The 21,884-nt window shown below is 58.7% G+C and overlaps 3 protein-coding genes across 4 annotated transcripts; 1 reads left to right on the top strand and 2 right to left on the bottom strand.

The window, feature by feature from the left end:
- Window positions 1–628: 628 nt before the first annotated feature.
- Window positions 629–3,076, bottom strand: LOC141971458 (toll-like receptor 2). The gene has a single exon (XM_074928797.1). The coding sequence runs from the start codon at window positions 3,074–3,076 to the stop codon at window positions 629–631; it is 2,448 nt and encodes an 815-aa protein (XP_074784898.1).
- A 3,231-nt stretch (window positions 3,077–6,307) lies between these two features.
- On the bottom strand, window positions 6,308–9,832 carry PEX11B (peroxisomal biogenesis factor 11 beta). Its single transcript, XM_074929240.1, has 4 exons — window positions 9,723–9,832; window positions 9,494–9,609; window positions 9,200–9,401; window positions 6,308–8,174 (listed from the first exon to the last, which is right to left on the bottom strand). Exons 1-4 carry the CDS (start codon window positions 9,776–9,778, stop codon window positions 7,808–7,810), a joined length of 741 nt encoding a protein of 246 aa, XP_074785341.1. The 5' UTR covers window positions 9,779–9,832; the 3' UTR covers window positions 6,308–7,807.
- A 616-nt stretch (window positions 9,833–10,448) lies between these two features.
- LIX1L (limb and CNS expressed 1 like) lies at window positions 10,449–20,277 on the top strand. 2 transcript variants are annotated; one of them, XM_074928913.1, is made up of 6 exons: window positions 10,449–10,838; window positions 15,958–16,121; window positions 17,175–17,315; window positions 18,036–18,131; window positions 19,830–19,907; window positions 20,032–20,277. In XM_074928913.1, exons 1-6 carry the CDS (start codon window positions 10,505–10,507, stop codon window positions 20,272–20,274), a joined length of 1,056 nt encoding a protein of 351 aa, XP_074785014.1. In that variant the 5' UTR covers window positions 10,449–10,504; the 3' UTR covers window positions 20,275–20,277. The 2 variants fall into 2 exon arrangements, with proteins under 2 accessions (XP_074785014.1, XP_074785013.1); XM_074928912.1 differs by lacking the exon at window positions 10,449–10,838 and adding an exon at window positions 10,865–14,476.
- Window positions 20,278–21,884: the final 1,607 nt, after the last annotated feature.

Below are 21,884 nucleotides of genomic sequence, written 5' to 3'. Positions count from 1 at the left end.
TTCATCTTCAATTGGCTGCTAAAAATAAACAGCCTGAGCGGTGGCTTTTTTTTTTTTTTTTTTTCGAGGGGGGGACGGACGGGACGGAGTTTGGAAAAAAAAAAAAATAAGCGAAGTGGAGAAAAACACGGAAAAAAAAAAAAAAAAGAGGAAAGAGGAGAAAGGGGGTGGCAGGGGGGGCACCGCGATGCTCGGGGTGCTGCCCGAGAGGATTTTTTTTCCCTTTTTCCCGGCAAATTGTCCCTGCACGGGGTGGGAAGCGTGGCCCGCGGTTTGTGTCCCCCCCACCCTGAGGACTGAACCCCACGGACGTGGGGGGGACACACACACACACACACGACACTCGGCCCCCAGGGATGGGGGTTTGGGGGTCGCGGCTCGTCCCCCGTCGGATTTAGGGTGGATTTCGGGTCGCCACGTCCTCCGGGTGACACTGCCACCTCCTGGGCACTGTCCCCATGTCCTGGCCCTTGGAGGAGGTGGAGAAGACGGGGTGAGCTTGGCGAGGACCCCCCCAAAACCCACCCCGACAGCTGCTCCGTGCGCCGCCCCTGGGAGGGGAAACACGGCGGCGCCCCAAGACCCCCCTCCAGCTACGGGAGGACACGGGGCCCACCCGAGGCCACCGCTACGTGGTGGCGTCCACGGCCGTCTCCTCCTCGCCGCTGGCCGGCCCGAGCCCCCCGGGGTTGCCCAAGAGGCCACGAAGCTGAAGCCAGAAGAAGGTTCGTCTCCCGGGCTCGCGGGGCCACTCCAGGTAGGTCTTGGTGCCCAACATCTTGCGGAGACGGGCGAAACGCCGGGGCAGACCCCGGGCGTCGATGGGTTCCTTCACCACCAAGATGACGTCCTCGGTGCCCAGCCCCACGGCGCGCTGGTGGGCGAAGTAGAGCTCGTAGTTACACCACTCGCTGTCCACGAAGCTGCGGGAGAGGACGAAGATGACCTTGGCGCTCCTCTCGATGTTCTCCACGATGTTCTCGATGATCCACCGGCCCGGCGTGAAGTCCCGCTCGTGGATGCAGAGCCGGTACGGCGGCGCGGTGCTCTCCAGCCGCTGCAGAAGCTCCCGGCGGACCCAGTCGGCGTCGGCGCAGCTGTAGGAGATGAAGGCGTGGTAGGAACACCGGCGCGTGGCGCCCGCCCGCCGCCCGGCGTACTTGGCGCGCGCCAACCGGTACGTGGCTCGCAGGTACCAAGCGGCGTCCAGCTTCCAGCAGAGCGCGGCGCAGGCCGCCACCGCCACCGCCGTGCTGGCCACCGCCACGGCCACCAGCGCCAGCACGTCGCATTCCAAGGGCCGCGGGGCGTAAGCGGCCACGGCCGTGTCCAGCAGCGGCTCGGGGTGGTAGCAGGTCCAGTTGTGGGGCCAGTCGGCCAAGGTGGGTCGTCCCCGTCGCCGCGTCTCCTCCAGGAAGAGGTGGAGGTCGCAGGTGCAGTGGTAGGGGTTGTTGCCGGCCGCCAGGCTAACGAGCCGCGGCATGTTGACGAAGGAGCCGCGGTTGATGACGCCGAAGGAGTTGCCGTCAATGGCCAACACCTCCAAACTGGGGCATCTCCACTCGGAGGGGATGAACTTGATCTTGTTGCCGCTCAATCGCAGCTCCCGCAGCCGGGGGCTTCGGGTGAAGTAGTCCATGTTCAAGCGGTCGAGCTGTGAGTAGGAGAGGTCCAGGTACTCGAGGGTGGTGGGCAGGCACCCGAAGGTGGCCGCCGTCACCGGGTTGTGGTGGAGGGCCAGCCAACGCAAGGTGGGACTCCATTGGCACGTCTCCTGCAGGCTGCCCAACCTGTTGTGGCTGGCATCAAGGCGGGTGAGCCGGGGCCAGGTCCGCGTCAAGGCGGCCACCACGGCCAGGCTCAGGAGCTGGTTGGTGGCCAATACGAAGCTCTCCAGCTTGGGCATGACGTCCTGGTAGTGGCAACGTTGGTTGTAGATAAAACCATCTTCCAGGCGGTTGCCGGAGATGTCCAAGGCCTCCACGTTACGCATCTCGCCCCAAACGTCGCAGGGGACGTAGTTGAAGTTGACGTTGATGATGGAGAGGGCGGCCACGCCGCTCAACCAGGTGAAGGTCCAGTCGAAGCGCAGGACGTCGGGGTTGCTGATGTCCTGCAGCAAGAGGCGGTCGAGCCGCGGGGCGGCCGCCCCCACATTGGAGCCGTTCTGCCGTGGCGAGCGGGCGAAATCGATGGCCACCAGCGCCAGGTCGCGGACGCGGGAGCGTTGGACGTTGAGCAAGGCCAAGCGCAGGAGGTTCTCGTTGAACTTGCCTCGGAAGAAAACCAACTTGGTGATCTGCAAGTCGGCCAAGCCGGCGAAGGGATCGGCGTCGCCGGTGTAGTAGGTGAACTCGAAGAGGTTACGGAAGCGCAGGTACTCGAGGGGTTTGTCCCGCAGGTCCCGCAGCATCACCGGCAGAGCCGCCGCGTTCTCGTCCAAGGCGATGTCGCACCACAGCTCCGTGGTGTTGAGCCACGAGAAAGCCCCGGCTTCGTACCGCCGCAGGCCGGAGGCCGACTTGAGGGAGAACTTCTGCAGCGCCGTGTCCTTCAAGACGGCAAAGTCCCCCCGGGAGATGTCCCGCAGCAGCGGCCCCCCCAGCGACAGCTCCCGCAGGCGCCGCAGCCTCCCGAAGCCGCCGGCCAACGCCGCGCTGCCGTAGAGGTTGTTGGACATGTCCAACCAACGGAGGTTGACCAACGGCTGCAAGGCCGGCGCCGGGATGAAGCTGAGGGAGTTGTTGAAGAGCCGGAGCTGCTCCAGGAGGACGTTGGAGATAAAAGCGTCCGGCGCGATGCGGGAGATGTTGTTGTAACCCAAGTCCAAGCGCCGGAGCTGGGTCATGCCGGCGAAGTCGCCCGCCGTGACCTCCCGCAGTTTGTTGTAGGAGAGGTCGAGGCCGTGCAGGTCGCGGGGGAGGTCGCGGGGGACCTGCCCCAGGTCCTGCCCTTTGCACAGCCCCGTCCGGTTGCCGGCGTCGATGCGGCACAGCGGCCGCGCCGCGGCCCCCGCCAGCGCCAGCAGCACCAGGCACCGAACCCCTGGGGCGCCGGTGGTCGGGGGGGGGCCCATGGCCTCCGGCGGGGCGGCCACGGCAGCGGCGGGGCGGGAAGGGGCATCCGGGTGTCCCCGCGGAGGCGGCCTGCGGCAGGAGACGGGGGTCAGCGAGGATCCCCCCCCCCAACCCCTTCCCAGGGAATCGACCCCCAGCGGGAAGCACCAGAGGGGGGGCGGGAGGCGGCACCTGGATCCGGTGGGATGGGCAAGTTGTCCCTGGGGGGCTGGGGGAGTGGATCCCAGAGGGATCTGGGATTGGATCGGGGGGGAATCGGATCCCACAGGGATCTGGGATTGGATCGGGGGGGCTGGACCCCGGGGGGGTCAGATGCTGGGGACCGGGAAATGGCTCCCAGGGGCGTTGGGACCTGGATCCCCAGGGGATCGGGAACCGTATCCTGGGGCAACCGGATTCCGGGGGGATCAGGGACCGGATCCCAAGGGGATTGGATGCCAGAGCGGGGGGGGGGGGGGGTCAGGGACCCAAATCCCCGGGGGTCTCCAACAGGCACTTTGGGGGGGGGGGGGGAGACTCAGGGCCTCGCAGAGCAGATCCCGGGGTGGAGCTCAGCGACCAGATCCCGTGGGATTTGGGACACCAGATCCCGCAGGCCGAGGGGCCCAACCCAGCACAAACACCCAACCTCTTCCTCCTCCTCCTCCTCCTCCTCTTCCTCCTCCTCGCCTGGGCTGCCTGGAGCGGGGCCGGGGGGGGCTCCCCCAGGCTGACCCCCCAGGTTTGCTTTTCTGTTGATTTTTCGGGTAGGTTTTATTTTCTAATTCCCTCCCCCTAATTTTTTTTTTTTTTTAATGTAAAAATTAGCTTTTTTTGCACAGAGACAAACTTGTGCTTCTGGGCTGCGGGGCGGTTGCGGCCAAGAGTTTCGGTATTTTTATTGGGGGGGGGGGGAGAAGAAAAACAACAGGAAACTGGAGGAGAAAAACAGACGGTGTCTGTCCTGGCCTGGCGAATGCGGCAAAGCCGGGCCTGGCACGGCCCCCCCGGGGGCCCAGCGCTGCCCCCCCCCCATGTCCAGGGCCAGACCCACGGGGGGGGACACGGCCGAGCCACCCCGCTTCGTCCCCCAAATTTTCCCCCGCGCCTCTCGCTCCTCCCCGGGCTTGCAGGAATAAGGAAGAAAACCACCTGGAATTGGCCCAAAAGGGTGGCAGGTGGGTGAGGGAGGGGGTGTGGGGGGGTCCCCGATATCCCCCCAGGACAGAGCTGAGCCCACCTGGGGAAACTGAGGCACAGGTGACCCTCGTCCCGCCCTGCCAAAACCCTCCCAGCACCCAACTCTTCCTCATTCCCGACGCCAGCCCAGCCCAAACGCAGCCGGTCACCCCAAATTCTGCTCCCCCCCCCCAACCACACCCCCTCCAACCCCCCCCCCCAAGCCCTGCTCACCCCACGTGGCACCTGGGATGCGGCGAGTTGGGCAGAGCTCAGCCGGGGCGGGAACGGCCGCGTCCAGGAACCGCCGGGACGCGGCGAGGAGCGGTTGCAGTTTTCCGTCCGTCCGTCTGTCCCGAGTTGGGGTTTCCCTCCCCCCCGGCCCCCCCCGCTGCACTTTGTCCCCAGGGAGGGTGGCAGGAGGCAGCTGTGCCGAGGGCCTGGGGAGGGGAGGGGAGAGGGGGGGGTGTTGTGTCCCCAAAGGCCCCCGCGCCCCGAAACGAGGTGACCTCGTGCGCCAGGGTCCGGCTCCGCCGGCCCAGTGCGCCCAGTCCTGCTGCAGACCCCCAGTTCAGCCCAGTGTGCCCAGTCCTGCTGCAGACCCCCAGTTCAGCCCAGTCCTGCTCAGCACCCCCAGTTCAGCCCAGGGCGCCCAGTCCTGCTCAGCACCCCCAGTTCAGCCCAGTGTCCCCAAATGAGCCCAGCACTCCCCAGTCCTGCCCAGCCCAGGACCCCCAGTTCAGCCCAGCACCCCCACCACTACCCCCAGTTCAGCTCAGTACAACCAGCTCAGCCCAGTGCTCCCAGACCAGCCCAGCACCCCCAGTTCAGCTCAGCCCAGTGACCCCAGTCCAGCACCCCGAGTCCAGCTCGGTGCCCCCAAACCAGCCCAGCATACCCAGTTCAGCCCAGTACCCCCCATCCAGCTCAGCAGCACCAGTTCAGTCCAGTACCACCAGCTTAGCCCAGTTCCCCCAAATCCAGCCCAGCACCACCAGTCTATCCCAGTGTCCCCAGGCCCCCCAACTCCAGCTCAAGTGTCCCCAGCCTATCCCAGTGACCCCAGATCAGCACCCCCTATCCAATGCAGGACCGTCCCAGTTTACCCCAGTGCATCCCAGTCTTCCCAGTCCCCCATCCATCCCCCCCCCAGCTGCCCAAATTTCCAGTTTGGCAGAAAGTTCAGCTCCTAAACTTTCATATTTCCTATAAAAATTAAATTAAGGATGAAAATTAAGGATGAGAATCAAATCAGTAAGAAAATTAAATAAACAGCAAAATTAAATAAATATGAAATATTTCCAAATATATAAAACCAAATATACATTATATATCTCTGTAAGTTTTTATTAACAGTAATTTTGTAATAAATTCCCCAAGCCCCACACCTCCACATCCTGGCGCAGGGCAGAACCGTGAGGACCCCCCCGGCCCCCCCCCCCTTGGTGGGGTGCCCAGCACCAGCCTTAGGTACCAGCTAACGAAGAGCCTCGTCTAATTAGCGACAATTTCCCTTATCCAAGCGCTTTTAAAAGCGGGGGAAGCTGGAGCTGGGGCACCAGAGCCCACGTTGGACCCCCCCCAGCCACGGAGACAAAAGCAGGGGGGGTGTCACTGCACTCTGCTGGGGCTGAGCACTGGCAAACTCATTTTGCTCACAGCAGCTGAGCCAAGAAAAAAAATAATAATAAAAAAAAAAGTACCTGGAGAGGGGGGGGGGAAAAAACCCCTCAAGGAAACGATGAAATGAGCTCGTTCGTCTTCCCAGTTTCTCCCACACCAGCTCAGAAGCGCAGGGGGGGGGGGGGGGGGGCAGGTTTGCTGCAGAGCAAGATCCGGGGTCCTCCTGAGTGCACCACAAAAGCCCCCCCCCCCCCCCCCCCCCCCCCCGAAAAAAAAAAAAGGCAGCGAGGACCCGAAATATTGAGGGGACACACGAGCCCCCGGGGTGTCCCCGTCACTCGCAGCCTGGGACATGGGGAAACGCACGAGCCCCCCCTCCCCGTGACAGGTCAGATGTGTTTGCGTCCCCCCCAGAAGTGATGGCGACGAGGGAGGAAAACGGCAGCAGCTCAGTAAAGGGGCTTTAATAATTAAGTAATTAAGTAATTAACTGCAAAATACCACGGGGCCCGGAACACGCGGCTCCAAGTCGTTACGTCCCGGGGTCGGCCCCGTCTGCTCGCGTAACTCCTTCAGGGTCACCCAGGGAGTCCGAGGTGGCCGAGCCCAAGCTGAGGTTTAACTCGAGCCCTGAAGGGAACTGGGGTGCAGCTTTCACCAGGCAAATGTTGGGGGGGCGAGTACCTCACCCTGCACCTTCCCGGACCAGAAACCCGCCGTGGTGTCACCCCGCCCCGCCGCCTCCATCATCCGGCTGAATCAAACCCCCTCGGGCTAAAGCTCCGCGTAGTTTGGCTCAGTTTTTTGGGGTGCACGCACCCCCAGCTTCCCCAGCGACTCGGCCTTTCCCTGCCCTGTATCACCCCAGGACCCATCAAAACCCGAACGGGAGGGTCCTGGAGCGGGGTCGGGACTAAAATACGAGCGAGTCTCCGGGTTTTCCAGCCCAGGGCCAAGCCTTTGCCGCCAGGAAGGGGGTTCAGCCCCAGCTGTTTGTGCACAAAGCTCAAAAAACCCCCAAAACCACACCGGGGGGGTTGAAAAGCACGTGGGGTCCCTCCCTCCATGTCGCCCTCCCGGGGATGGGCCAAGGGACGTCACAACCCCGGGTAAAAAAAAATAAAAATAATCCCCAAGCTCTGAGCTCGTCCTTCAGTCTGTGGTTCAGTAAAACTCTTTAGAGCTGGGCCAAGCTCACTGCCCGGCGTTAGCAGCGTTACCTGGTGTCACAGAAACCAAGAAAACGGGCAAATTTAGCGAGGTGGCATCGCGGGGAAGGTGCAGGCCAAGGAAATCACCTCACCTCAAACCCCCGACCGCCGGCGGAGCGGCGCCGCCCAGGACCCCACGGACTTACCCCGAGTTCAATTCCGAACGCCCAGCTGGGTCCGGCTCATGTGCAGCCCAAGTCCTTTCAACTCACCCTCTCTGCACTTAAGACTTCTTTAAAAGGAAGATAAAGTGTCAAAACGGGCGTTGGATGAGCCCAGCCAGCGCTAGACACACCCGCACCCCGTGTTTTAAGACCCCCCCCAGTCTGAGCGAAGCACCCAGTGACCCAGGCAGCCTCCTCCAGCCTCAAATATTTCCCTCTTGGCTGGCTCCGTATTAAGAGACACTCCCGTAAAGAGGGAGGGGAAATATTAAAGCCCTAAAACAGCCGGACAGGCCCTACAGTCGCTGGGGAAAAAGAACCAAATTTAGGTGTGTTGAGTATCGCCCTCCTCGGCGGCGACGCGGGGAGCGGAGGCAGCTGCAGCAGGTCCCTGCGGGCTCCGACGCCGCAAACTCCCTCCACCTTCCTCCCATCCCCGCAGCCCGTTTTATTAAAGCGGCCACGGGACCTACACAGTCAGCTTGAGTCGTGTCCCAACCCCAGGAGTAAGCCCCGGGGTCCCCAGATATCTGCCTAGGCTGGCCTTGAGCCCGGAGACAGGCTCTGAGCACAACTAAGGCTTCAGTTTGAGCCAGGGATGAAGGATGGTGAGGATGGAGAGGATGGAGGAAGTCAGGCCGCACAGCCCTACGAAGCCCGGGCTGGTTTTATACAGCCCCAGCTTGTCCAGGGGGATAAAAAGGTCGCAGGCGTTTTTCACCAGGTCCAGCAGCAGAGGAGGGTTGTTCCGGAGGACGCGGAGCAGGAGGCGGAGCTGGATCTGCAGCCTCAGCCCCAGCTGCTGCAGGCCGGTGTCAGCCTGGAGCTGGCGGCCGCTGTCGGAGCCTTTCGCTCGCTTCCCGCCCGCCTCCCGCTCCATCAGGATCCGGATCTCGTAGGCGTCCCGGCTCAGGTTCACGACGAGGGCAAAGAGGTAATACCTGAAAAACAGGGGGGAGGAATGGGGCAGGGGGAGAGCAGAGAGAGCGGGCAAACAGCGCAGGGGCCTGCGGCACCGGGAGCCTCCGGCTGTTTATCAGCCGCTAAAACAAAACGCCTCAAAACCCCCCGTCCTGTGCGGGGGGAAGAGCCCACGTCCTGCCCACAGCCGAGGGGCTGAGCCGGGCCAAGCGCCCACCGGCCTCCTGAAGGCAGCGCTCGGGGGCAGCACAGCCCCCTTCAGCCCCCCCCTACCCTGTGGGGCAGCAAAAGGGAGAGAGAAACCTGCTCGCCCTGGGGAAGATCAGAAACTCAGGCTGGGCAAGGAGGGGCTGGAGCAGGAGAAGGACTTGGGGGGGCTGGAAAACTGCCTGTGAGCCACCAACGGGCGCTGGCAGCCCAGAAAGGGCCCCGTGTGCTGGGCTGCACCCAGAGCAGGGTGGGCACAGGGCCGGGGGGGGATTCTCCCCCTCTGCTCCGCTCTCTGAGCCCCCCCTGCAGGGCTGGGTCCAGCTCTGGGGCACCAACAGCAGAAGGACACGGACCTGCTCCAGCGGGGCCAGAGGAGGCCACGGAGATGCTGGGGGGGGCTGGAGCCCCCCTGTGAGGACAGGCTGGGAGAGTTGGGGGGTTCAGCTGGAGGAGAGAAGGCTCCGGGGAGACCTTAGAGCGGCCCCCCAGGGCTGAAAGGGGCTGCGGGAAAGGGGGGAGGGATAGGACGAGGGGGAAGGGGTTTAACCTGAGAGAGGGGAGATTTAGGGGTGATCTGAGGCAGAAATTCTCCCCTGGGAGGGGGGTGAGGCCCTGGCACAGGCTGCCCAGAACAGCTGGGGCTGCCCCCTCCCTGGCAGGGCTCAAGGCCGCGTTGGACGGGGCTTTGGGCAACCTGGGCTGGGGGAAGGTGGCCCTGCCCGGGGCAGGGGGTGGCACCGGGGGGGCTGTAAGGTCCCTCCCAACCCAAACCGGTCTGTGATTTTATAATTCCGTGGCTCTGAGCACACCGGGGGCAGCCGCCCGAGCCCCTCACCTGAAGGACCGTTGGCTCCACTTCTCCTGGTCCACTCTGGGGACCAGCCCCGTCTTCCCGGCCCAGAGAACGTTGTCGCAGGCGAAGTACATGGCGCGGTTGAGGTGGCTGAGGGTGACGCAGAACCGCAGCACCATGTCCGACAGGTGAATGGCCCGTTTCGCCGCCTCCAACGCCTCGGCCGAGCTCCCGAGGCGCAGCACTGCGGGACAGACAGACAGACGGTTACCGGAGGGACACACACACGCGGAGCGGGGCGGGGGGGGGCCGTTTCCCCGGGCCGGCCCCACTCACGTTTACGGCCCAGGCTGAGGTGAGCCTCCAGCTGCTGAACGCTGGCCAGAACCGCGGCGCTCGCCCCGTTCCTCCGCAGCGTGTCCCCCGCCAAGGCACAGGCGTATTGCGCGGCCCTGCAAGAGACACACCGCGGCGTGAGGGGCCTCCGCGACCGCCCTCCCGCGGGTGAAGGGAGGCCGGGCAGCCCCGCACCGGAGCCAGCACAACAACCGCCCGCCCCCCGCACCTGAAGAGCCGCTCCTTGGCCTGGCTCTGGGCGCTGAAGCGGACCCAGGTCTCCATGGCCGGGCCGGGCCGGGGCCTCGGCGGGGGGCGCAGCGTAACGGCGCGAAGCCACTTCCGGCAGCGCGACGGAAGCCGCCGCGGGTCAGGGCGGGCGCGGGGCGGGCACTCGCGCCACCTGGCGGCCGGCGGGAGAACGGAGCCCGCACGGCTTGTCCCTATTGGCTGCATGCGACAGGCCCCGCCCTCTTCTATCAAAACAGAGGCCGTGAATGGGCGGTTGCGACGGTCTCCTCCTCTGAAGCCTTTGATTGGTTGACTTCTCCATTTCCCGCCCCCTTCTCCCGACCAAGAAGAATGTGGTTGCATTTCCCCACCTCCTCCTCCGCTGCTTTGCACTTTGATTCGTTCTCCTCTCTGTCATTACAACGAATCCTGCAGCACGATTGGAGAGCTATTCTATAAGCCACGCCCCCTCGCCGTGTGGCTCACTTCTGATTGGGGTAAGGCGAGCACGCCCCTCCCTCTCTGCCAGTTCTGATTGGCCGCTCCCCGCCACGCCCCGCCCACCTTCCCGCTATTCTGCCCTGCGATTGGCGTGCTGCCGCTTTCACCGCCCTCCTCCCGCCGCCGTCCCTCCGAAGTCCCCTCCGCGCTACCATTGGCCAGCTCCCACCGTCGTCCCGCCCCTTCCCTGAGGTGCTCTCCACGCCCATTGGGCCCCCGGGCGGTGAGTGACAGCGGCTCCGCGGCGGGGCTCTCCCTCGGAGCGGGCTGGCGGCGGTGATGGAGTCGGTGCGGGCGCAGCGGCTGCAGCCCGGCGTGGGGACGCTGCGCTCCCTGCGGCCCGGTGTCACCGGGGCCCCCGCCGCCGCCTCCGCGCCCCCCCCGCCTCCCGCCCCTCCGCCCGCCGCCGTGGCGGCGCCGCTGCCCGCCGCTCCGCCCCCGGCCGGGCTGGGGCTGGGGCTGGGGCTGGGGCTGCCGCCGCCGCCGCCCCCCCTGGGGCTGCAGGGCCCCGCCGCGCCGCCGCCGCCCGGTGCCGGGCCGCCCGCCGTGCTGCGGGAGGCGGTGGAGGCGGTGGTGAGGAGCTTCGCCAAGCACACGCAGGGCTACGGCCGCGGTGAGCCGGGGACCTGGGGGGACGGGCGGCGGCGGAGCGGGCCGCGGGGCGGGCTGGGGGCTCCGGCGGACCGGTACCGGGGGGGCGCTGAGGGCGAGGGATCCGCAGGGAGAGCCTTCTCCCGTACTTGGCCCCGTTTCCCCGGTGTCAGCCCCCCGAGGGGCCGCCTTCCTCGCCCGGGGCTGGTTCCTCCGCAGCTTGAGCCGCTTTCTCCTTCCATCTTAATCCCCGTGTCCCTCTCCTCGGGAGCGGGAGCTCCATCCCCGCCGGGAGCGGGAGCTCCATCCCCGCCGGGAGCGGGAGCTCCATCCCCGCCGGGAACGGGAGCATCATCCCCACCGGGAGCGGGAGCTCCATCTCCCCTCTCCCTCACAGTCTCAGCCCCCAGGGCTGGGGGTCCCCTTTGCCCCTTTTCTCTCCCCTCCCGGTGCTGTAGCTCAGCCCCCCCGCGTCCCACCACTGCAGGGGCTGGGATCTTCTCGGGGTGTTTCCCTGTGGGCTCCCTCTTCTCCTTCCAGTCTTGTGTCCGGGGCTCCCCTGTCCCAACGCTCCTTCCCCAGTAATTCTCCCTCTCTCTGGGATCCCTGTTATAACCCATTTTCTTTGGTCCGTGCTCCCCTTTTCTCCAGCTTTAAGGTGTGGAGCTCTCCCAAGACTTTCTTCCTTCCCTGGAATTTGCCTCCTCGGGTGAGGGCTCTGCTTCCCTTCCCTCCCCACCACCGAGCTTTGAGCGCCCCTTTTCCCTGCAGACTTGGAGAAAAGACCAGAGGGACCCTCTCCCGTGGCTGTACAGATAAATATATATTTTTATATACATATAAACCGCTTCAGCAGGTGGTTTGCCTGTGTGGTGGGCCTGAGGAGGCTTCCTCGATTGTTGTCGTTGGGTTAAATGTCAGTAATAAGCGTTTTGTGCCCTTTGTGGAGGTTTTGCCAACGTCTGCTGCTGCCTCAACCCTCGTGCTTGGGATCTCCCGGCCGTGCAGAGGGAGCTCGTATGGTTTGGGCGATGTTAAAAGGTGAGCGTGGGGAGGAAGGGAGAATCCCTGCTTCAGCCTGATCTATCTGGGGCTGCTCGTGCCAAAAACAAGAAAGTAAAGTAAAAGTGAGTAAAATAAAACCGCTGAGTCCGTGGTTTCTCTGGGTCGGCTTTTTCCCTGAGGAGACTTGTGGTTTCAGGGGTCAAGCTTGAGAAACATTCATGGATCTCCTTTTCTTAGAAAGCTCTGTAGCCTCTTAAATGCAAACTGCTGTTTTTATGGTATCAGATACCTAATCTGACGTGGGTTTTTGCTTTTAGAGGGAGAAGACAAGGTAGGGGTAGGCAAGGATGTAGGTGACCACAAAGGAACTGGAGCTGGGCAGACGAGTGGCTTAAAGCTGAGGAAGTTTCCTACTTGTGCTGTACCTGTAACAGGTAAATGTGTGATAAAGTTAGAGAAAGTGGAGGCTGTTTGTTTTATTTTAGTGGGTTTTAGATATTTTTAAGAAGGAGGATTCTACTTGTGCGATTTAGTCCTCTGTGTGATTCCTTTACATCAGCTTGATGTCAGGACCATTAAAAAAAAAAATAAATCTGATTTCTGTCAATGAAGGCAGCAGCAAAGAGGGCTCTGCTGGGCAATCCTGGCCCGTTCCTCATGCCTGCAGTTTTCCTGGGATCCCCCTCAGTTCTGTGCTCTGCACGGCTGTCCCTTGACGAGGAAAATCGGAGGAAAAATCAGCTCTGGAGGCGGCTGGGGCGGGGGTGTTAAGTGCTCCACCACACTCCGGCACCGCTGGGCTCCAAGAATTGCATCAGAGGTGCCCGGTGAGAGCCCCTGGAGGAGGCTCAGATCTGGGTTTCTTGTACTCTCCTTTTTATTTAAAAAAAAAAAAAAAAACCCAACCAAAAAAAAAAAAGCACAGAAGCAAGAAAAAAAGGTGAAAGCACATATTTGACTGACCCTGTGATGGAAAGAATCTTCCACCCCACCCAAAAGGAGACACTTTGCAACTATTTTGAGTTCCCGGCTTCTTCCGGCTACGGCAGCAGGTCCAGCGGAGGCGGTCGGAGGCTTCCAAGCGGTGAGTCCTTGGCCGGCGGCACCGCCGGCGTGCGGGGGAACCGCTGCTCGCCTGGCTCGGGGCCGCCCGGCGCCATGTGGAATCACTTACTCCTCTGTATTTAATATGCGAGTCAGATGTGCTATCGTGTACACGACGCCGGGACACGGGGTTACGCTCCAAAGCAATAAACAGATATGACTGATGGTCAGAGCAGGCTCTGCTCGTCGTGTCTCCCAGCTTCTCTTCGCCTGGAGCGGCAAAACGAACCGGGGAGCTGCTCCAGGCAGAGGCGGGGGGTTAAGCTGTGCTCTGTAAATCGACGGGGCTCCCCCACGCAGGTGCGGGACGGAATTTTTCGAGCAGACCAGCATTTCCCTCAGAAATGCAAACAAACAGCCTGAAAGCTGCCGAGAGCAAGAGCTCCAGTGTTTTGAGCTGGTAGAGAGGCTTGTTTTACTTGCAGGCGTTTAGAAGACCTTTATTTACACGTTGGGTTTCCCGTTAAACGCAACCTCCTGCACGGTGCAAAGATCACATCATTTTTTCAGCATCTTCACCGGCGTTCCAGCCATCCGGTCGTTCTTCTCTCTGCCCTCTCCCCAGCCCGAGCGCTGCGTTGTCTTTCGTGCTCCGTACAGGATTAAAATCCTTCAGGGTGCAGAAGGTTCCCTCTTTCTCAAGGACCGTCCTATAAAAGCAGATTTTTTTTCTGAAGCATTTGGGGGGTTTCAATGAGGTATTTTACTCTCTCGTCTCCTAAAACCATCCTGCCTGCGGCAGCTGGGAGCGTTGAATCCAGTCTGGGGATAAAAAAGCTCTTTTGGATGCGTCTCAGCTGTCTGACCTATCGCTCCAGTCGCTAACGAAGTTGCCCAGCCGGCGTCTGGCACAGAGGAACCCTTGTTTTGGGCTGAAAACACAACTCCGTGCCCGTGCGCCCGTCGCATGGCGTTTCCTCGTTAACCCGCTCTTAACGCCAGCTTCTCAGACTTCGCTAAATTAAACTAAACTGTAATTTCTCTGAATTTTCGGGGTAATTCTGTGTGCCGTGAGAGTTTGCGTTGCCTGGTGCAGCTCAGCTTTTCCCTGCGGTTTCTTGTGTGGCCGCTGCTGCGAAGGCTCGGTTGCCCCGTGCCAAACGAGCCCTGAAGCCGTTAGTGAATTGGGCATTGTCTCCCCAAATCTGTTGGGGATTATGTGCATGACTGACGCTGTCCCTGGGCCGGGAATCTGCCTGGCTGGAGATGGGAAGTCTGTCTGGGTATTGGTGCACTGGAGAACTGGCAGGGAACCCTGTATTGTTAAGTCTTTGACGGAAAATTGCTCCTGTCTTGCATGTTTCATCAAAAAAACCCCCAACAAATTAAACTTGAAAATAATCCAGAGTGACTGCTTTATGAACAAATGCCCTGAAAAGCCTGTGGTTGAACGAGGAGGGGAATGCTTAGTGAAGAACTACTGTGGCAGCGACTCCTCGCCTCGCTTCATCTTGCAGAAAGCAATAAAAACTAAAAGGCTCAAGCTTGCCGACTTCCTAAAAAGCCAAAAAAGTTACGGCGCTGGATGGACAACCGAAAAACTAAGCCAAGGTGGCTTGGGATGGGCTCGGCGTCGCGCGTGGCCTCAGATTAACCTCCCTCGTCTGTCTTAGCCCGGGAGGCTGCGAGCAGCAGCCTGGTCTCTCTCGGTGCTCAGCCGCGGCGCTTACGGGAGAGCTGGCGTGGGCATTTTGGGGGTTATTTTCTCGTTTTCGTGAGCGAGCGAGCTCTGGGGTAGGGTTCTTTTAACAGCCCTGCCTTAGCGAGGAGTCGCTGTAATCTGTTTTGCAGATCGTCCCGCTTCAAAGCGATTGCTGAGATGAGCAAGGCTCAGAGCAGGAGCGCTGGGGAGGAGCTGAGGGCAGGCTCTCCCTCCAGCTGCCTCTCCAGCTTCAGCACGGAGAGAAGCTCAGAGCAAATTCGATGGGACTTTGAGCGTTAGATGCTACGAGGTTTGTTTTTCTTGCCCGAACCTTGACAAAATAAAGGGTGGGTAAACTTAGAACTGCTCGGAGGAAGTCCTCGTGGTGCTGGGGGTTCAGAAATTAAGAGGCAGACAGGACAGCTGGCTCTGTGGTACAGTAAACACCCCTAGTTCTTGCATAGGTATTAAAATAAGAGTTTAATCTCGTGGATTTGGGCTACAAGCCGATTGCCACGAGGGCTGCGTGCGTTGGTTGCCTGTGCGTGGGGTGGACAAGCTGCTGGGTGGTTAAAGTTGGGCGAGTGCTCAAACCCCATGTAGAAGATTTGGTGCTCCAGAAGAGGTTCTTGCTTCCAAACGACTTCTGGAAAGACTCTTAATTACCAGAATCAGTGAGGGTTAATGTTTTAGGCTCCGATTTCCTACCTGGGATAGAAAACCCACTTACTGTAACAAAGCTAATCCTGGTTTTATCCCGTGGTTCTGTTAAACATCCTCCCGAGCCGAATGGCACAAACAAGATTCTCCAGCGAGATGTTTCCGTTCTCCTCGTGCTGTTACACGCGCTCTACGTGACAGTTCAACGCTCCCACCCAAACGACAGGGAGTTCTGCCAGGAGGCGGCTTTCCGCCTCAGGTCATTTCTTGTGTCTCCATCGCGTTGTTTGGAGCTCGGTACGGGATGTTCAGCCTGAAGGCAGGTGGTTTTTTTTTTGCAGGCCTGACGGTGCACGCGCAGGTCAGCTGCTTTATTTTTAATTTTTATCTTGAGCCTAAGGATGTCAACACTGAGGGGCAGGTGAGCAAACCTGCCCAGCCTGTTGACCTGCCTCCTGCGAAGGCAAAACGCCTCGCTGCCCTCGCAGCTTTTTCCAAATCCTCTTCTGAAAACTTTTCCCTGGGTTTGCTGGGATGAGAAAGGTTTTTCTGTAGGGAGCTTTGCTTTCTAACGCGGGGATTCTCCCTACATCCCTCTGGCTGGGAGAGGCTCTCGGTGATTTGTTTGACATCGTGTGTCCGCGGCTTCCCCTGAAGCGGGCGGTTTCTGACACGAGCCGGGGCTGAGCTCCCTGGGCAGGTGGGAATTTTTATTTCTCTCCCCCCACAGTGAACGTCGTGGAGGCCCTCCAGGAATTCTGGCAGATGAAACAGTCGCGCGGGGCCGATCTGAAGAACGGAGCCCTTGTGGTGTACGAGATGGTCCCTTCCAACAGTCCCCCGTACGTCTGCTACGTCACCTTGCCGGGAGGGAGCTGCTTTGGCAGTTTCCAGGTAGGCTGGCGGGGCTCACTCCTCTCCCCAGCGCTCTGACTTGGGTGCCCCGAGCTTCCCCCGCGCCCCGGAGTTACTGCTCAGATCCGCTCTGCTCCGGGCACAGCGTTAACGTTTTCCTGCGGATCTGAGGCGTGAGAATGATGCGGGTCTGACTGTAACCCTCCTTCGTTTCGGGCTGGCTACTAAATGTTTCTAACTGCCTCTAAACCCCCCCTCCCACTTCAGTCTGGGGGGTCTGGCTCTACATTTTCCTTTGCTGTATGTCCTGGATTCCCCACACGTGACTGACCTGGACCTTGGCAGAGCTGGGGGCCGGTAGGTGCTGTCAGAGAAAACGGGCGGGTTGGCTGGTTTTGAGACTTGGTTCTCCTTCGCAGGATTAAGCAGTGGGGTGTACTGACAGAACACAGCTCGGACGGACTGGTAGAGTAATATTTCCTTGCAAGGGCTCTGGATTTGGCCCAGAGCCTCTTCTCAAGGTGCCAAAAGACTCTAGAAATCAAATCATAACATTGGATCAATAGTTCCTCCCCTCTCTCTGTTTAAAAGGAAAACGTCCAACCCAAATAACCTCGCTGAAAGATTAAGGTCCAAAAATCACAACGGGTCCCGACTGCGTTGCGGATTCCTTTGCCATAGTGGCTTTAGGCAGTTACTCTCTAGTCTTGGTTTGAAGAACGTATCCAAAAGAAACAGTTCCAGCCATCACAGGCTCTACCCATCCTGAAGAGCAGTCCTTGTGCTTAAGAGTAATTTGGTTACGTTTCGGTTTTAAGCTAATTAATTTTGTGGACGAGCTGATGGGCGGCGTTTCCTGGTTGCAGATACTATGTGCTGAGTTCAGCTGCCTGCCTGAGTTCTGCGTTCAGCGTGGTTGGGATAGCTGTGGTTTCAAACCAGCTCCTAATGATTTCAGGCTGTCTGACAGCACGACTTCCCAAAACTACAACACGCCGCCGCCACCTTATTCCCCGTTTCGTGTGTCAGGGCCGAAGGGATCTCGGTCATCTTGGCTGTTTTTCTGTCCTGACGGCGTTTGTCTCTCTTCAGTTCTGTCCAACCAAGGCTGAAGCCCGGAGGAGCGCAGCGAAGATTGCGCTGATGAACTCGGTGTTTAATGAGCATCCCTCCCGGAGGATCACGGATGAGTTCATTGAGAAGAGTGTTTCGGAGGCCCTGGCATCTTTCAACGTAAGGCTCTTCAGTGCCCAGACAGCAGCGATCGATGGGCACCGGGGCGGGGGGAAAAACTCAAATCATGGCAAGAGAAGTTTTCTTTTTTACATCTGGAACTCCTTATGGCAGGGTTTTTTTGGTGACTTCTGAGCATTAAAACTTTTTAACTGTAGCTCTAATTCTGCTTCCCCTCCCACACGGTCTCACACTTCTTGATTTTGATTGTGCTGCCCTCGGATCAGGCAGGGTAGGATGATAAGGTGTTGATTCACGTGGCCCTTCTGTGACCGGATCGTCACGTTGGCAAGCTTTCCTTAAACCAAATGTTTTCCAGAAACTTTATTTCTAGCGGCGGGAGCTTTGCATTCTTCTTTTACTGCTCTAATTATACCTTATCCTGGAGGGAGTTCTTGCTGTGCAGTCACACGGCGCTTGACAGTACCCAGAGTGTTGTAAGAAAAAACACCGTAATGGGCTGCAGGAAAAAAAAAAAAATCCTGTTTCAAGTGGCTTTGTCAAAAGCAGAGGGAGCTTTGTTGCTCTGTCAGAGCTGTAGTGAACGATGGGAAGTGCTGGAGGTTGAACTAGACCAATAAGCACGTCTGCCAGCCTAAGGCATCCTCCTTAATCTGACCTGGAATTGCTGAAGTGGAGACGATGTAGCGTGAGTGGCGGGTTCGGGGTGAACCACACGTGGTTGGGAATTGCAGCTCCGGTGTGAAATGTCTCTTGCAGGGCAATCGAGAGGAAGCTGATAATCCCAACACCGGCATCGGGGCTTTTCGCTTCATGCTGGAATCCAACAAGGGAAAATCAATGCTGGAGTTCCAGGTACTGCTCATAATTTAATGTCCCGGTTCAAGGGGTGGGTGGTTTGATCTTTCAGCTGCGTCTGTAGTGGTTTATGTTCAATCTGAGAGCGGGGCTTTCCTCTTAGAACACAACTTGGGATTTGTGGCGCTTGTGGGTGCTGGTCTAGCGGAGAAATAGTTGGAATTGTAAACGCTCTCTGCTCTTGGCATGGCTCAGTGTCACGGGAGGGTTGTGCATTCTTCTGATCCGGCGGGGTCAGTGACGTAGTTCTTTCAGTAACCGGTGCTGGAGGTCCAGAAGCTCCAGGTACCTGAACTCGTGGCACGAAGCGAGGCGTTTCATTTGTGGTTTTTATCCTTTCCCTGTAAAATGGGAGAGGTCTCGCTTCCCTTAGGAAAGCTGGCGAAGATCTTTCATCCGAAGACATTTTGACCGTGGAATTAGGAGCCTTGATTCCTGTCGTTACATGCCCTCAAACCACAGTGTTATCGGAGCAGCCTTGCTATCCTACTGAAATATGCTCAGGCTGTCTCTCGTTACGACAAAACATCTGTGAAATGAAAAGTACAAACTGCTGAGGGAAGCTGCTGTAACACGGGTGGGTTCTGGTGAATGGAGCAGAAGGAGTCCGTGCCGAACAGACGCCTGAGAACTGAGCTGGGCTTTATTCCAGCCTTGCGGAGGAAACGGCTCCTAGGAGCGGAGCAATCTTATTTACCTGCAAAAGAAAAGCACAGACTGCTGGGGGAGAACTCAGAATCCCGCGTGTGACTTGATAACCTCTGAGCACCGTCCTCGCCAGGCGGGACGTCTGTCCCCGCGTGCACGGAGACGGCGTGGCCACGGCGCTCGGGGGTTAGCGAGTCCTTTTCCTTTCAGCTTCAGAACTCGGAGTGATCATTGTGCAGACGAGCTGACTCTCGGTGCACCGACTGGAACTGGGTTTTTTAGAAGAGGAGAAACTAGACCGTAACTCCCCTCCAGACAGTGCAGCGGGGTTTGGATGCCTCTCAAAGGAGGCGCCTTCAGCCTGTAGCGTGGCTGGATTTGGGGTTCTTTGCTGTAGGCAGCCTCTTCCCAGAGCTGACTTCTTGCCTGGCTCGTTTCCCTTGAATGGAAATACTCCGCAGGCGGAAGACAGAAGTGTTTATATTAATGGGCCTGTTTACACAGGGTGACTCTCTTATGTATATTCCTTAGGCCGGGTTTGTGTTTGGGAAGCCTAAGGAGCGGCTGCAAGTTTGCGAAGGAAAATTTGTGTGGCCTTGAGAGAGGGATGTTTGCTTGGAAAACATCGGGGTGTCGCCCGCTCCGGAGGCTGCGGGGTGAGAGTCCTGCTTGCAGGCTCCTCAAATCCCCGGGGCAGAGGGAGCACCGGCGTCTCCATCTCCTCTGTCACATCTGGGCGGGGGACGATTGTCAAGCGGGATAAGCCGGGCTTTGCCCTCACGTCCTGGCTCCTTCCATCCCCCCCGCTGCTGCGCTTTCCTTATCTTTTTGATAAATCCCAACTCATTAACGCTGGAAGGTTTTTTGCAGCCTCTGAGGCTGCAAGCGTTCGCCGTGATCCCTGGCGACCGCGAAGGACTGGCCGTGACGTTCCAAAATCCGTCTCAGCTTCTCGTTCCCAACACTTGAACCGAGCTGGGCTCCTCGGAGGGCTAAGTCCTCGGCCCCCCCTTGGCTCGCAGCCTGACCCTCCTCTTGCCCTTGCAGGAGCTGATGACCGTCTTCCAGCTGCTGCACTGGAACGGCAGCCTCAAAGCCATGCGGGAGAGACAGTGCTCGCGGCAGGTGAGTCCGGGGGTCCCCCCCCCGGGGTGTTTTAGGGTCTCAACAACCTTCTGGCCCGGCCGGGAAGCCGGGTGCCGTGCAGCCCGCCCTGCCACTTGTCCTTCCTCTGTCCCTTCGCCCCCAGGAGGTCCTGGCTCACTACTCCCACCGCGCTCTGGACGACGACATAAGGAACCAGATGGCCATGGACTGGGTGAACAGGGAGCAGAACAGCCCCGGGGCCCTTTCCAGGGAGCTGGCTTCGACCGAGAGAGAGCTGGACGAAGCCCGCCTGGCCGGGAAGGAGCTGCGTTTCCATAAGGAGAAGAAAGACATCCTGATGCTGGCGGCCGGCCAGCTGGGGAGCATCCACTCCTCCAACTGCTAGACCGGGCGGCAAGTCCTTCCCCCCCCCAGGCCTACTAACACCTCCCGACAGGATCCGGCCCGGCTCACGTAAAGCATGTCACGCCTCTTCCAGAATCCTGGCCCATTTGCACATTTTAAAGAATTGTTTTTTTGGGTTTTTTTTTTAAAGAAAAAAGCTCCTGTACAGATTTTTAAACCTTTTAATACGCGCTTCTAGACCTACTCCTCAGCCTCCTATCCGCTAGAGAATCCCTTCTGTCACTGTTTGTTTTTTTGATTTTTTTTTTTAAGACAGTGTTAAAAATGCAGCTTTTCAGTATTAACGCCGAAGACCTCCGCTCCACGTTGGCACTATATAGTCAGCAGTTTCCCATGAAATGTAGCACTTCTTCCAGAAAGCTTCTGTTCTTTGGAGCCGACGTGTGTCATGCAAACCTGCTTTTTTTTTAATTTTTGTCTCTCCTTCTGCTCCTATAGTTGAAGGGGGGGGGGGTCTATCAAAACCTGATAAGCACACTAAGTAGAAAACCCAGCAAAACAACCAACATGTTCTCTTTAACAGTACAGTGCAAGCTGTGCAGGGGAATGCACCCAAGCACGGAAAAGGGATTTAAAACTGGGGTTTTGTTTTGGCCAGACTTAAGTCTGGGGGTCAGTCTGCAGCATTCCGGTTCCAGGCTCAGGCAGGATTCGCACATACCCCCACGACTGTCTGGTGGCTGTTACCCGTTCCTGCTCTGGTCCTTCGTCCTCTGAATAATGTACCTTGGAACAACACGAAAACAATGACAAACTCCAAGCCCTGCAGTGCTTCAGGGATTGGATTTGGCAGTTGGATGAGGCTGCACGAGACAGAGCCTCTTGCTCTGCTCCTTTTCAATCCTCCTTGGGTTTTTTTACAGAGTTTAGCCCAGTCTGGCAGGGTGGAGACGCTGAAGTCCTGTCCCAGGCACCAGCACTCGATGCGGGGGGGATGAAGTGGCCGGTTTATTTTGCTGGAAACGGAGCGTTAAAGCTTTTTTGGCTTCCCCAGCCAAGCTGGGGAGATGTGAATTTTTGAAAATCTTACATGAAATGGGAGATGGACATGCTGTTCTCTCCGGAGCAGCTTCCAAACCAAATGTCAGACTTGGCCTTTCCGAGGGAGGTTTCAAAAGCCTGGCCAGAGTCTCAGAACTCGCTGGCAGTAACGGGGGGAACTGCTCAGCTTCTCCCTCAAGAGCCCTGCAAACACAAGTCAGTTTTAACTAGGCCTGTGTTTAAGGCTTGGTTAATCAGATCTGTGTTTAAGGCTTCGTTAACCAGACCTTTTAAGGCTTGGTTAGTCAGAGCTGTGTTAAGGCTTTGTTAACCAGACCTTTTAAGGCTTGGTTAGTCAGAGCTGTGTTTAAGGCTTGGTTAGTCAGAGCTGTGTTTAAGGCTTGGTTAGTTAGATCTGTGTTTAAGGCTTTGTTAACCAGACCTGTTTAAGGCTTTATTAACCAGACCTTTCAAGGCTTGGTTAGTCAGATCTGTGTTAAGTCTTGGTTAGTCAGAGCTGTGTTTAAGGCTTGGTTAGTCAGAGCTGTGTTTAAGGCTTTGTTAACCAGACCTGTGTTTAATCCTCTGAACCAGAGCACAGATCCAGCC

The sequence above is a fragment of the Athene noctua genome, chromosome 29 (assembly GCF_965140245.1).
Source record: "Athene noctua chromosome 29, bAthNoc1.hap1.1, whole genome shotgun sequence".
Lineage (NCBI taxonomy): Eukaryota > Metazoa > Chordata > Aves > Strigiformes > Strigidae > Athene > Athene noctua.
Note: the sequence above shows the minus strand (reverse complement) of the source record. Positions and strands in the feature narration are given on the sequence as shown.

Coding starts and splice junctions, on each gene's coding strand:
- LOC141971458 (XM_074928797.1), bottom strand. CDS start 3,076: ATGGGCCCCCCCCCGACCACCGGCGCCCCAGGGGTTCGGTGCCTGGTG.
- PEX11B (XM_074929240.1), bottom strand. CDS start 9,778: ATGGAGACCTGGGTCCGCTTCAGCGCCCAGAGCCAGGCCAAGGAGCGG. Junction 9,610..9,722: donor GCCAAGGAGCGGCTCTTCAG/GTGCGGGGGGCG, acceptor TGTCTCTTGCAG/GGCCGCGCAATACGCCTGTG. Junction 9,402..9,493: donor CCTCAGCCTGGGCCGTAAAC/GTGAGTGGGGCC, acceptor TCTGTCCCGCAG/TGCTGCGCCTCGGGAGCTCG.
- LIX1L (XM_074928912.1), top strand. CDS start 14,083: ATGTGCATGACTGACGCTGTCCCTGGGCCGGGAATCTGCCTGGCTGGA. Junction 14,477..15,957: donor AACCGAAAAACTAAGCCAAG/GTGGCTTGGGAT, acceptor CTCCCCCCACAG/TGAACGTCGTGGAGGCCCTC. Junction 18,132..19,829: donor AATCAATGCTGGAGTTCCAG/GTACTGCTCATA, acceptor TTGCCCTTGCAG/GAGCTGATGACCGTCTTCCA.